The 13,418-nt window shown below is 39.5% G+C and overlaps 1 protein-coding gene across 1 annotated transcript in view; it reads left to right on the top strand.

Annotated features, from left to right (window-relative positions):
- The window catches only part of LOC126413380 (protein TAPT1 homolog), a 135,967-nt gene that overhangs the window by 109,361 nt on the left and 13,188 nt on the right, over positions 1 to 13,418 (top strand). The window contains exon 8 of the mRNA XM_050083260.1: positions 10,205 to 10,374. Within this exon, the coding sequence (XP_049939217.1) occupies positions 10,205 to 10,374 (170 nt within the window). The remainder of the gene's footprint in view (positions 1 to 10,204; positions 10,375 to 13,418) is intronic.

The raw sequence follows: 13,418 nt of genomic DNA, 5'->3' as shown, positions 1-13,418 counted from the left end.
CTTAGTTGTAAAATGCACCTATTTATCGTCTTCACAGTGCTCATTTCAGTGAGATGACATCAGGCAGCTTCATACTTTATTTGATGGTGCTCCCTGCTTAAAAGTTTGGAGGAAAATTTGTAATACATAGAGTGAATGATTGTCAGGGCTTCAGGAGATGTCAAATAAATGGTTCAAAAAATCGTTCCTGGATTCTATATTACCCACAAAAATAAATATTTCTTTCTTAAACATCTCTGTTTGTCTTTGTTGGGAATATAAAATATTTCTTTCTCAAACATCACAACGCCTACCACCATAGTACACGTTTACATGCCAACTAGCTACAAAGATGATGAAGAGTTTGAAGAAATGTATGATGAGATAACATAAATATAGTGAAGGGAGATGAAAATGTAATAGTCATGGGGGACTGGAATTTGATAGTAGGAAAAGAAGGAAAAGTAGTAGTTGAATATGGACTGGGGGTAAGGAATGAAAGAGGAAGCCGCCTTGTAGAATTTTGCTCAGAATATAACTTAATCATAGCTAACACTTGGTTTAAGAATCATGAAAGAAGGCTGTATACATGGAAGAGAAGTGGAGACACTGGAAGGTTTCAGATTATATAATGGTAAGGCAGACATTTAGGAACCAGGTTTTAAATTGTAAGACATTTCCATGGGCAGAAGTGGACTCTGACCACAATTTATTGGTTATGAAGTGTAGATTAAAACTGAAGAAACTGCAAAAGGGCAGGAAATTAAGGAGATGGGACCTGGATAGACTGAAAGAAACAGAGGTTGTTGAGTGTTTCAGGCAGAGCATTAGGGAACAATTGACAAGAACGGGGGAATTAAATTAAGTAGAATAAGAATGGGTAGCTTTGAGAGATGAAATAGTGAAGGCAGCAGAGGATCAATTAGGTGAAAAGACAAGGGCTAGTAGAAATCCTTGGGTAACAGAAGAGATATTGAATTTAACTGATGGAAGGAGAATATATAAAAATGCAGTAAATGAAGCAGGCAAAATGGAATACAAACATCTCAAAAGTGAGATCGACAGGAAGTGCAAAATGGCTAAGCAAGGATGGCTAGAGGACAAATGTAAGGATGTAGAGGTGTATAGCACTAGGGGTAAGATAGATACTGCCTACAGGAAAATCAAAGAGACCTTTGGAGAAAAGGGAACCACTTGTATGAATATCAAGAGCTCAGATGGAAACCCAGTTCTAAGCAAAGAAGGGAAAGCAGAAAGGTGGAAAGAGTACATAGAGGGTCTATACAAGGGCGATTTACTTGATGGCAATATTATGGAAATAGAAGAGGATGTAGATGAAGACGAATTGGGCGACATGATACTGCATGAAGAATTTGACAGGGCACTGGAGTAGACAACATTCCATTAGAACTAGTGAAAGCCTAGGGAGAGCCAGCCATGACCAAACTCTTCCATGTGGTGGGCAAGATGTATGAGACAGATGAAATGCCCTCATACTTCAAGAATAATATAATAATTCCAATTACAAAGAAAGCAGGTGCTGACAGTGTGAAAATTACCAAACTATCAGTTTAATAAGTCACGGTTGCAAAGAACCAACATAAATTCGTTACAGACAAGTCGAAAAGCTGATAGAAACCAACCTTGGGGAAGATCAGTTTGGATTCTGTAGAAATGTAGGAACAAGCAAGGCAATACTGACCCTACAACTTATCTTAGAAGATAGATTAAGGGAAACCTATGTTAATAGCATTTATAGACTTAGAGAAAGTTTTTGACAGTGTTGACTGGAATACTCTGTTTCAAATTCTGAAGGTGGCATGGTTAAAATACAGGGAGCAAAAGGCTATGTACCATTTGTACAGAGATCAGATGGCAGTTATAGATTAGGTTAGATTAGATTAATACTTGTTCTATAGATCATGAATACGACACCTTGTGGAATGTGTCAGGTTAATAAAAGATGTCTGTCCAAGATATTACATTACACAAAATATTGCATGACACTAATGTTTAAGTTGTGTTTTTTTTCCCTTAATTTATATCTAAAAATCCAGCCAATGAGTAGGAGGAGTTGTCATCTAGAAATTCTTTTAATTTATTTTTAAATGTTAGTTGACTATCTGTCAGACTTTTGATGCTGTTTGGTGGGTGAACAAAGACTATTGTGGCAGCATAATTTATCCCTTTCTGTGCCAAAGTCAGATTTAACCCTGCATAGTGAAGATCATCCTTTCTCCTGGTGTTATAGCTATGCACACTGCTATTACTTTTGAACTGGGTTGGATTATTAACAACAAATTTCATACGTGAATATATATACTGTGAGGATCCCTAGATCCTTAAATAGATGTGGGTGGGCTCCAGCAATTATTCTGATTACACATTTTTGACCAATGAATACTTTTCTACTCAACGATGAATTACCCCAGAATATGATGCCATACGAAAGCAGTGAATGAAAGTAGGCATAGTAAGCTAATTTACTGAGATTCTTATCACCAAAATTTGCAATAACCCTAATAGCATACATAGCTGAACTCAGACGTTTCAGCAGACCATCAATGTGTTGCTTCCAGTTTAGCCTCTCATCCATGGACACACCTAAAAATTTTGAAAATTCTACCTTAGCTACAGACTTCTGTTCAAAGTCTATATTTATTACTGGAGTTGTGCCATTTACTGTATGGAACTGTATGTTGTTGTTGTGGTCTTCAGTCATGAGACTGGTTTGATGCAGCTCTCCATGCTACTCTCTGCTGTGCAAGCTTCTTCATCTCCCAGTACCTACTGCAACCTACATCCTTCTGAAACTGCTTGGTGTATTCATCTCTTGGTCTCCCTCTACGATTTTGACCCTCCACGCTGCCCTCCAATACTAAATTGGTGATCCCTTGATGCCTCAGAACATGTCCTACCAACCGATCCCTTCTTCTAGTCAAATTGTGCCACAAACTTCTCTTCTCCCCAATCCTATTCAACACCTCCTCATTAGTTATGTGATCTACCCATCTAATCTTCAGCATTCTTCTGTAGCACCACATTTCGAAAGCTTCTATTCTCTTCTTGTCTAAACTATTTATCGTCCATGTTTCACTTCCATACATGGCTACACTCCATACAAATACTTTCAGAAACGACTTCCTAACACTTAAAGCAATACTCGATGTTAACAAATTTCTCTTCTTCAGAAACACTTTCCTTCCCATTGCCAGTCTACATTTTATATCCTCTCTACTTCGACCATCATCAGTTATTTTACTCCCCAAATAGCAAAACTCCTTTACTACTTTAAGTGTCTCATTTCCTAATCTAATACCCTCAACATCACCCGACTTAATTCGTCTACATTCTATGATCCTCGTTTTGCTTTTGTTGATGTTCATCTTATATCCTCCCTTCAAGACACCATCCATTCCGTTCAACTGCTCTTCCAAGTCCTTTGCTGTCTCTGACAAAATTACAATGTCATCGGTGAACCTCAAAGTTTTTATTTCTTCTCCATGGATTTTAATACCTACACCGAATTTTTCTTTTGTTTCCTTCACTGCTTGCTCAATATACATATTGAATAACATCGGGGAGAGGCTACAACCCTGTCTGACTCCCTTCCCAACCACTGCTTCCCTTTCATGCCCCTCAACTCTTATAACTGCCATCTGGTTTCTGTACAAATTGTAAATAGCCTTTCGCCCCCTGTACTTTACCCCTGCCACCTTTAGAATTTGAAAGAGAGTATTCCAGTCAACATTGTCAAAAGCTTTCTCTAAGTCTACAATGCTAGAAATGTAGGTTTGTCTTTCCTTAATCTAGCTTCTAAGATAAAACATAGGGTCAGTATTGCCTCATGTGTTCCAATATTTCTACGGAATCCAAACTGATCTTCCCCAAGGTCGGCTTCTACTAGTTTTTCCATTCATCTGTAAAGAATTCGCGTTAGTATTTTGCAGCCGTGACTTATTAAACTGACAGTTCGGTAATTTTCACATCTGTCAACACCTGCTTTCTTTGGGATTGGGATTATTGTATTCTTCTTGAAGTCTGAGGGTATTTCGCCTGTCTCATACATTTTGCTCACCAGATGGTTGAGTTTTGTCAGGACTGGCTCTCCCAAGGCCGTCAGTAGTTCTAAGGGCATGTTGTCTACTCCGGGGGCCTTGTTTTGACTCAGGTCTTTCAGTGCTCTGGCGAACTCTTCACGCAGTATCGTATCTCCCATATCATCTTCATCTACATCCTCATCCATTTCCATAATATTGTCCTCAAGTACATCACCCTTGTATAGGCCTTCTGTATACTCCTTCCACCTTTCTGCTTTCCCTTCTTTGCTTAGAACTGGGTTTCCATCTGATCTCTTGATATTCATACAAATGGTTCTCTTTTCTCCAAAGGTCTCCTTAATTTTCCTGTAGGCTGTATCTATCTTACCCTTAGTGAGATAAGCCTCTACATCGTTACATTTATCCTCTAGCCATCCCTGCTTAGCCATTTTGCACTTCCTGTCAATCTCATTTTTGAGACGTTTGTATTCCTTTTTGCCTGCTTCATTTACTGCATTTTTATATTTTCTCCTTTCATCAATTAAATTCAATATTTCTTCTCTTACCCAAGGATTTCTACTAGCCCTCGTCTTTTTACCTACTTGATCCTCTGCTGCCTTCACTACTTCATCCCTCAAAGCTACCCATTCTTCTTCTACTGTATTTCTTTCCCCCATTCCTGCCATTTGTTTCCTTACGCTCTCCCTGAAACTCTGTACAACCTCTGGTTTAGTCAGTTTTTCCAGGTCTCATCTCCTGGTTCCTAAATCTCTGTCTTACCATTATATAATCTATCTGATATCTTTTAGTATCTCCAGGGTTCTTCCATGTATACAACCTTCTTTCATGATTCTTGAACCAAGTGTTAGCTATGATTAAGTTATGCTCTGCACAAAATTCTACCATGCGGCTTCCTCTTTCATTTCTTACCCCCAATCCATATTCACCCACTATGTTTCCTTCTCTCCCTTTTCCTACTACCAAATTCCAGTCACCCATGACTATTAAATTTTCGTCTCCCTTCACTATCTGAATAATTTCTTTTATTTCATCATACATTTCTTCAATTTCTTCATCATCTGCAGAGCTAGTTGGCATATAAACTTGTACTACTGTAGTAGGCGTGGGCTTCGTGTCTATCTTGGCCACAATAATGCGTTCACTATGCTGTTTGTAGTAGCTTACCCCCATTCCTATTTTTTTTTAATTCATTATTAAACCTACTCCTGCATTACCCCTATTTGACTTTGTATTTATAAGCCTGTATTCGCCTGACCAAAAGTCTTGTTCCTCCTGCCACCGAACTTCATTAATTCCTACTATATCTAACTTTAACCTATCCATTTCCCTTTTTAAATTTTCTAACCTACCTGCCCGATTAAGGGACCTGACATTCCACGCTCCGATCCGTAGAATGCCAGTTTTCTTTCTCCTGATAACGACGTCCTCTTGAGTAGTCCCCGCCTGGAGATCCGAATGGGGGACTATTTTACCTCCGGAATATTTTACCCAAGAGGATGCCATCATCATTTATCCATACAGTAAAGCTGCATGCCCTCGGGAAAAATTACGGCTGTAGTTTCCCCCTTGCTTTCAACCGTTCGCAGTACCAGCACAGCAAGGCCGTTTTGGTTAGTGTTACAAGGCCAGATCAATCCATCATCCAGACTGTTGCCCCTGCAACTACTGAAAAGGCTGTTGCCCCTCTTCAGGAACCACATGTTTGTCTGGCCTCTCAACAGATACCCCTCCGTTGTGGTTGCACCTACGGTACGGCTATCTGTATCGCTGAGGCACACAAGCCTCCCCACCAATGGCAAGGTCCATGGTTCATGGGGAGGATGGAACTGTATATACTGTGTTTTATCAAAATTTAAAGAGAGTCTGTTTGCTGAGAACCACTTAATAATTGTGTGAAAAACATCATTTACAATTTACATCACTTAGTTCTTGGATGTTATTACTATATTTGTATCATCAGCAAAAAGAACTAACTTTGCATCTTCATCAATGTGGAATGGTAAGTCATTAATGTATATCAAGAACAGTAAAGGACCTAAGACCGAACCCTGTGGGATCCCATACTTGATAGGCCCCTAGTTTGAGGAATCAGCTGTTCTTTTAACATTACATGAACCACTTATTTCAACTTTCTGCATTCTTCCAGTTAAGTATGAATTAAACCATTTGTGCACTGCCCTCTTCAAACCATAATGATTTAGCTTATCTAAAAGAATTCCATGGTTTACACAATCAAAGGCCTTTGAGAGATCACAAAAAATACCAATGGGTGATGTCCGGTGATTCAGAGCATTTAATATTTGATCGGTGAAAGGGTATATAGCATTTTCTGTTGAAAAGCCTTTCTGAAAACCAAACTGACATTTTGTTAGTACTTTATTTTTACAAATATGGGAGGCTACTCTTGAGTACATTACTTTTTCAAACATTTTTGATAGAGCTGTCAGAAGAGAGGTTGGGCGGTAGTTGTTGACATCCGACATATCCCCCTTTTTATTCAGTGGTTTTACGATGGCATATTTCAGTCTATTGCGGAAAACACCCTGCTCCAAAGAGCTATTACATACGTGGCTGAGAATCCTGTGGGGAACAAGCTTTAAGTACCTTGCTGGAAATGCCATCAATTCCGTAAGAGCTTTTACTTTTCAGTGAGTTTATTATTTTACTGATTTCAGAGGGAGAGGTTGGTGGAATTACAGTTGTTTCAAACTGCGCAGGTATGGCCTCTTCTATTAGTAGCCTTGCCTCTTCTAGTGAAGATCTAGATCCTATTTTCTCCACAACATTTAAAAAATGATTATTGAAAATATTTTCAGTTTCTGATTGTTTGTTAGTGCACTTGTCATTCAGTTTTATGGCACTAAAGTCTTCCTGTGCTCTTGGTTGCCTTGTTTCCCTTTCAATAATATTCCAAATTGCTTTAATTTTATTATCAGAGTTACTGATCTCAGACATGATACACATGATTCTGGACTTTTTAATAACTTTTCATAGTACCTCGCAATAGTTTTTATAATATTGAGCAATTTCAGGGTCAGTACTCACTCTTGCTGTTAGATACAGTTCTCTTTTACGGTTGCAAGATATTCTTATTCCTTTAGTTAGCCAAGGTTTTTTATATGTTTTCTTGGAATTATGTTTAACTATTTTCTTGGGAAAACAATTTTCAAATACCCTTAAAAATGTATCGTGAAATAAGTTATATTTCAAGTTTGCATCGGGTTCCTTATACACTTCATCCCAGTCTAGCTGCTGTAGGCTTTCCCTAAAGTTTGCAATATTTATATTGTTAATTGAACACACTGCTTTGAAAGTCTGATGTGATATACTGCATGGAGCTATGTCATGTACTGTAACTAGCTGTGCACCATGATCAGAAAGACCATTCTCAACAGGATAAGCATTTATGTCCTTAAACTTATCTTGGTCTATAAAAAAGTTATCTATCAATGTACTGCTGTTCTTTGTTATCCAAGTAGGAAAATCAATGGCGGAACTCAAATTGAAAGAACTGAGTAATACTACAAGGCCATTCTTCCTATTACACTCTTTCAGGGAGTCAATATTGAAATCCCCACAAATGATAATTTGCTTGCCCCGGTCTGACAGATAGCACAACAAAGCATCCAAGTTGTCTAGAAATAGCTGGAAATTCCCTGAGGGGGACCTATACACTGTTACAATTATGAAAGTGCCATCCTTTAGTTTAAGTTCAGTGGCACATGCTTCCATATGTTGCTCTACACAAAATTTTTTAGTTTCTAAATTTTTTACACTGTGGAAGCTTTTGACATATATGGCAACTCCTCCTCTCATCATATTATCTCTACTTCCATGTGCAGCTAATTTGTACCCATTGATGCTAACCTTTTGCATATCTGTGACAACGTGATGCTCAGACAGGCATAGTACATCTATTACATTCTCAGTTTCTATATCTCCTAAACAAAGCAGAAGCTAATCAATTTTATTCTTCAATCCCCCAATATTTTGATGATATATACTAACATTATTTTCCACTTTACTTTTGTATCTTGAACTTTTTTAACATCTTTAGTACTTGCCTGGCTGAGTTTCCCACTGGATACTGATCTTACACTAAAAGAGAGTATCCACCATGAGATGTAGTTCCTCCCCCCTTTAAATTTCCTGCTATCAGCCCAGCCAGTTTACCCTTCCCTTTCTTCTTGAGGTGTAGGCCATGTCTAGTATAGTCCCACCTACAGAGTGAATCAACAGGAACCACACCAATGTGTGACCCTGCACCAGATCCAAGTAGCCGTTCCAACTCCAAATTAACTCTCCTGACAGAAGAGCTCAAATGAGGTCGGTCGTGGCGCTCCAGAACCAACACAAACCGAACACTGGTATGACTTGATGTTGATGCAATCTTTGCCAGGTCACAGTCTATGCTGTACCCTGGATCTGTGTCAATACTGTTGCCCGGCCCACCCACAATAACCACAGTATCTTCCTTAGTAAAGCCTCTACATAGTGAACCTAAATCCTCTGTAACCTGCCCCAGTCAAGGGCATGAAATGGAAGCAGTGGTTGAGAATGGAGTCGGACAGGCTTGTAGCCTATCCCCAATGTTATTCAATCTGTACACTGAACAAGCAGTAAAGGAAACCAAAGAAAAATTGGGCATTGTAATTAAAATACAGGTAGAAGAAATAAAAACCTTGAGGTTTGCCCCATGACATTGTAATTCTGTCGGAGACAGCAAAGGACTTGCAAGAACAGTTGATTGGAATGGACAATGTCTTGAAAGGAGGATGTAAGATGAACATCAACAAAAGCAAAATGAGGATAATGGAATGTAGTTGAATTAAATCAGGTGATGCTGAGGGAATTGGATTAGGAAATGAGACATTTAAAATAGCAGATGAGTTTTTCTATTTGGGGAGCAAAATAACTGATGATGGTCGAAGTAGAGAGGATATAAAATGTAGACTGGTGATACAAGGACAGCCTTTCCGAAGAAGAGAAATTTGTTGATATTGAGTATAGATTTATGTATCAGGAAGTCTTTTCTGAAAGTATTTGTATGGATCTGAAACAAGCACGATAAATAGTTTAGACAACAAGTGAATAGACGCTTTTGAAATGTGGTGTTACAGAAGAATGCTGACGATTAGGTGGGTATATCATGTAACTACTGAACTGAAGTGGGGAGAAGCACGGGGAGGAGCGTCGGACCAGTCTCTGGACTGAAGAACACAACAACAACAAATTTCACTACAGAGTTAATGTCACTAACTGGATAGTGCTGCAACAAATCAATGAATTTATAGTTCATTTCATAAGATGGGAGCCATCCTTTCCTCTATATGGCAAAGAGAATGGGTACCATCTTTATGTTAGAGGTTGCACTGAATTAACCCTTAACTCCACCTGTAGTCTCCAAAACTATAGCAGAAGTGTTGCTGGCAATGGCAGTATGAGACGGAGCCATAGGTGCATTGTGGCATACCCTCCTCGCTGCACCTGCCACTGCGAAGCTTGTAAACACCCCCCCCCCCCCCCCACACACACACACACACACACACATACATATATTTCTGATTATGTGTCGGGCAACGTTCCACTCCTTCCCGTGCTGCCAAGGATGCCCATTCGCATCTTTTCCGTCACTTCTTCGTCCACCAAGAAATGTCTTATTGGTTGGTTTTTTGCATACTCATGTTCTTAATATTCTTACAGTTTTGTGTGGTTCAGAACAGAGTATTATAAAAAAAAAAATTGAGGCCTGTTTGACAGTGCATGTGTGAACAATTCCAAACAGACTCAGAAGCAGATATGTTTTAAGGTGCCCAGACGGTTTGATGATTCTTTATTGATGCTCAGAATTTTGATGATTGGGCTAGTTGTCGTCATCCAATGCTATGATGATGGTTCTAGATGTGATCACTGCCAGAACATCCAACATGTTAAAGTGGAATTGTCAGTCTGGCTAGACATAAAAAACTATATTATTTATTAATCATGTGATTAAAAACTCATTAGTTAAAAATTGTGACTTATCCACTTGTAGCCCAGATTGCCAAAATTTCTTGGCATCCTTTGTATTGCGTATAGTTTGTGGAAGATTACTTCCCAGTTTTGATTTTTTTCACATTTTGTCTGTTTATTAATTTTTGATTACTGTTTATTTCATCCCACAGAAAGATTTTGGGTGCTTTTACCAGACTGTATGATGGTGCTTTTGGCAGAAGTGTTCGTTGACTGGATTAAGCATGCATTTATTACTCGGTTCAATGAACTACCTGTTGATGTGTATAAGGATTACACAACTAGTTTGGCCTACGATATGGCTGAAACACGACAGAAGCATGTAAGATATTTATTATTGATTCCTGTGGTCTGTATGTTTTCAGTTTTTTTCCTGTATTAAAATGTGGATTTAAGTGCATGTGCATGTGAACTTCATACACTCAAGTATAAAAGGTATATATATTATGGAATATGTTTTTATCCTTCACATATTGAGAAAGAAGGTGACAGCAAGGCATAATTCAAATAGACAAGAAAAAGTTTAAATTAAGGGGAAGACAATCCGGATGAAATGTCTGAATTTTTTTAATTTTATTGTGACCAGAAAGTGAAAAAATATGTTTCAGCACTTAACAGATCTTAAGTACATATGATGAAAACTCATTTCAGTAAGTGGAACAGTTCTTCATCTTTTATACCAGTGGTCATCAAAGTTTTGTGTTCAAGAGTCAGGGGAGGCACCTCAGGCCACATATACATCAATCTTATTATTACATGAAACACATTCACAGTTGTAAATACAGACAACCATCAGCTGTGTAATGGACGATATGAAAATTTATGCCGGACTGGGGCTTGAACCTGGATTTCTCGTTTATCATGAGCAATCGCGCCTTATCCTTAGGCTATCCGAGCATGACTCATGGCCAGACCAAAACTTTCTTATGTTGTCCACCATGTGTCTACCACCTGCACTCATACATTCATTATATATATTCCTGTACAAGAGAGAGATTTTAATTGAAAGTCACTTACCTGGTGTCAATGGATAAATATGATATTGCAGTGGTTGTATTGTTCAGAAATATGATGCAGTGTTCCTTTGGACATGCAACACAGGCACTGCAATGTCATAATCATATTAATTGCTAACCTATGTAAATATGTATGATGTGAGCCCCTATAGTAATGGTGCAATAACTTGGCCATCATCCACCAAATACTAATAATTAAAACTGGGGACAATTCTGAACACTTCCTGTCGTCATCTGTTTAAGATTGCTGCCCTCCTCAGTGACACCAAATTTGTGACATTGTAATTGCCTGATGAATTGTTGTTGTGTTGTCTATGTGAGTGACTGATTAATAATAGTAATTATACTTACATTTAAATGCATAATGCAGCATGAAAAACTATCAGAAATTTTTACTAACTATTTTCAATGTCATTTTTCTTCTGTTGATTGTACTGCATTATTTAACTAGATATTCTTTGCTGCAGATAAGAAGATAACCATCTCTATAAAATGCATTCACAAATCAATGCTACTTCTGTTTGAAATCCATTCTTACAGATAGTCAGTATGAGGCACATTTGGCTGTGGGTTGTCAGCACTGGAAGACACACAATAAAACAATCCCCCGATAATGTCCCCTAACTACACAGTGGTAGCACTACTTACCCCTCTGCAACACTATTTATCCTTCTGCCCCTGAGGTTAGGCAGCCTATTTTACATAGCTCAAGGCTGAATTCATGAACATCAATTACAATTGAGCACATCTTAAACTGTTACTGTCCCTGTTGTTATCTTTTTCTGTTACTGAGCAGCAAAACTACACTCTCATGTAGGTCTTAACACTAGCTGGTGTTATTGGATTTAAGCTGCTAGACGCATATTGTTATAAAGTACGGTTGAGAACCAAGGGCTGCATGAGTATTTGATTTGGGCTGCAGTTTGACGATGACTGTTTTATACTACACAAATCAAAAAAAGTTTTTCATCACCCCAGTTCCCATAACTCCTGAAGATGGTCGTTGACTGTGGATATTGTATCACAGACACAGTCCCTTTGACTGTTCAGAGATGCCACTAAACCCACCAAAAGATGTCAACAACCATGCATGAGCAGCGCCTATTTAGATGGAGGTGGTCCGACAGCCGATCGGTTCCAGTCATTCCACAAGGAAGGTGGTACACAGCTGGAGTTGTCTGTAGATCAACCATGCCTAGATGGTCAATACCGTGGTTGAATCACGTCTGCACTGTTACTTCGTGCCAGGAAGGGCTCTCAACAAGGGAAGTGTCCATGCATCTTGGAGTGAACCAAAGCGATGTTGTTCAGACATGGAGGAGATACAGAGAAACAGGAACTGTTGATGACATGCCTCACTCAGGCCGCCCAAGGGCTACTACTACAGTGGATGATGGCTACCTACTGATTAAGGCTCGGAGGAACCCTGACAGCAATGCCACCATGTTGAATAATGCTTTTCGTGCAGCCACAGGATGTTATGTTATGACTCAAACTGTGCGCAATAGGCTGCATGATGCGCAACTTCACTCCAGACGTCCATGATGAGGTCCATCTTTGCAACCACGACACCATGCAGTGTGGTACAGATGGGACCAACAACATGCCGAATGGACTGCTCAGGATTGGCATCACGTTCTCTTCGTCGATCATGTTGCATATGCCTTCAACCAGACAATCGTAGGAGACATGTTTGGAGCCAACCTGGTAAGGCTGAACGCCTTAGACACACTGTCCAGCGAGTGCAGCAAGGTGGAAGTTCCCTGATGTTTTGGGGTGGCATTATGTGGGGCTGACATATGCCGCTGGTGGTTATGGAAGGCGCCCAAACAACTGTAGGATAAGTGAATGCTATTGTCCGACTGATAGTGCAGCTGTATTGGTGGCTTATTGGCGAGGCATTAGTCTTCATGGATGATAATTCGTGCCCCATTGTGCACGTCTTGTGAATGACTTCCTTCAGGATAACGACATCGCTCGACTAGAGTGACCAGCATGTTCTTCAGCCATGAACCCAATCGAACATGCCTGAGATAGATTGAAAAGTGCTGTTTATGGACAACATGACCCACCAACCACTCTGAGGGATCTATGCCGAATTGCCGTTGAGGAGTGGGACAATCTGGACCAACAGTGCCTTGATGAACTTGTGGATAGTATGCCACGACGAATACAGGCATGCATCAATGCAACGGGATGTGCTACTGGGTATGAGAGGTACCGGTGTGCACAGCAATGTGGACCACCACCTCTGAAGGTCTTGCTGCATGGTGGTACAACATGCATTGTGTGGTTTTCATGAGCCATAAAAAGGGCTGAAATGATGTTTATGTTGATCTCTACTCCAGTT

Source organism: Schistocerca serialis, chromosome 1 (genome assembly GCF_023864345.2).
Source record: "Schistocerca serialis cubense isolate TAMUIC-IGC-003099 chromosome 1, iqSchSeri2.2, whole genome shotgun sequence".
In the NCBI taxonomy this organism is placed as follows: Eukaryota; Metazoa; Arthropoda; class Insecta; order Orthoptera; family Acrididae; genus Schistocerca; species Schistocerca serialis.
Note: the sequence above shows the minus strand (reverse complement) of the source record. Positions and strands in the feature narration are given on the sequence as shown.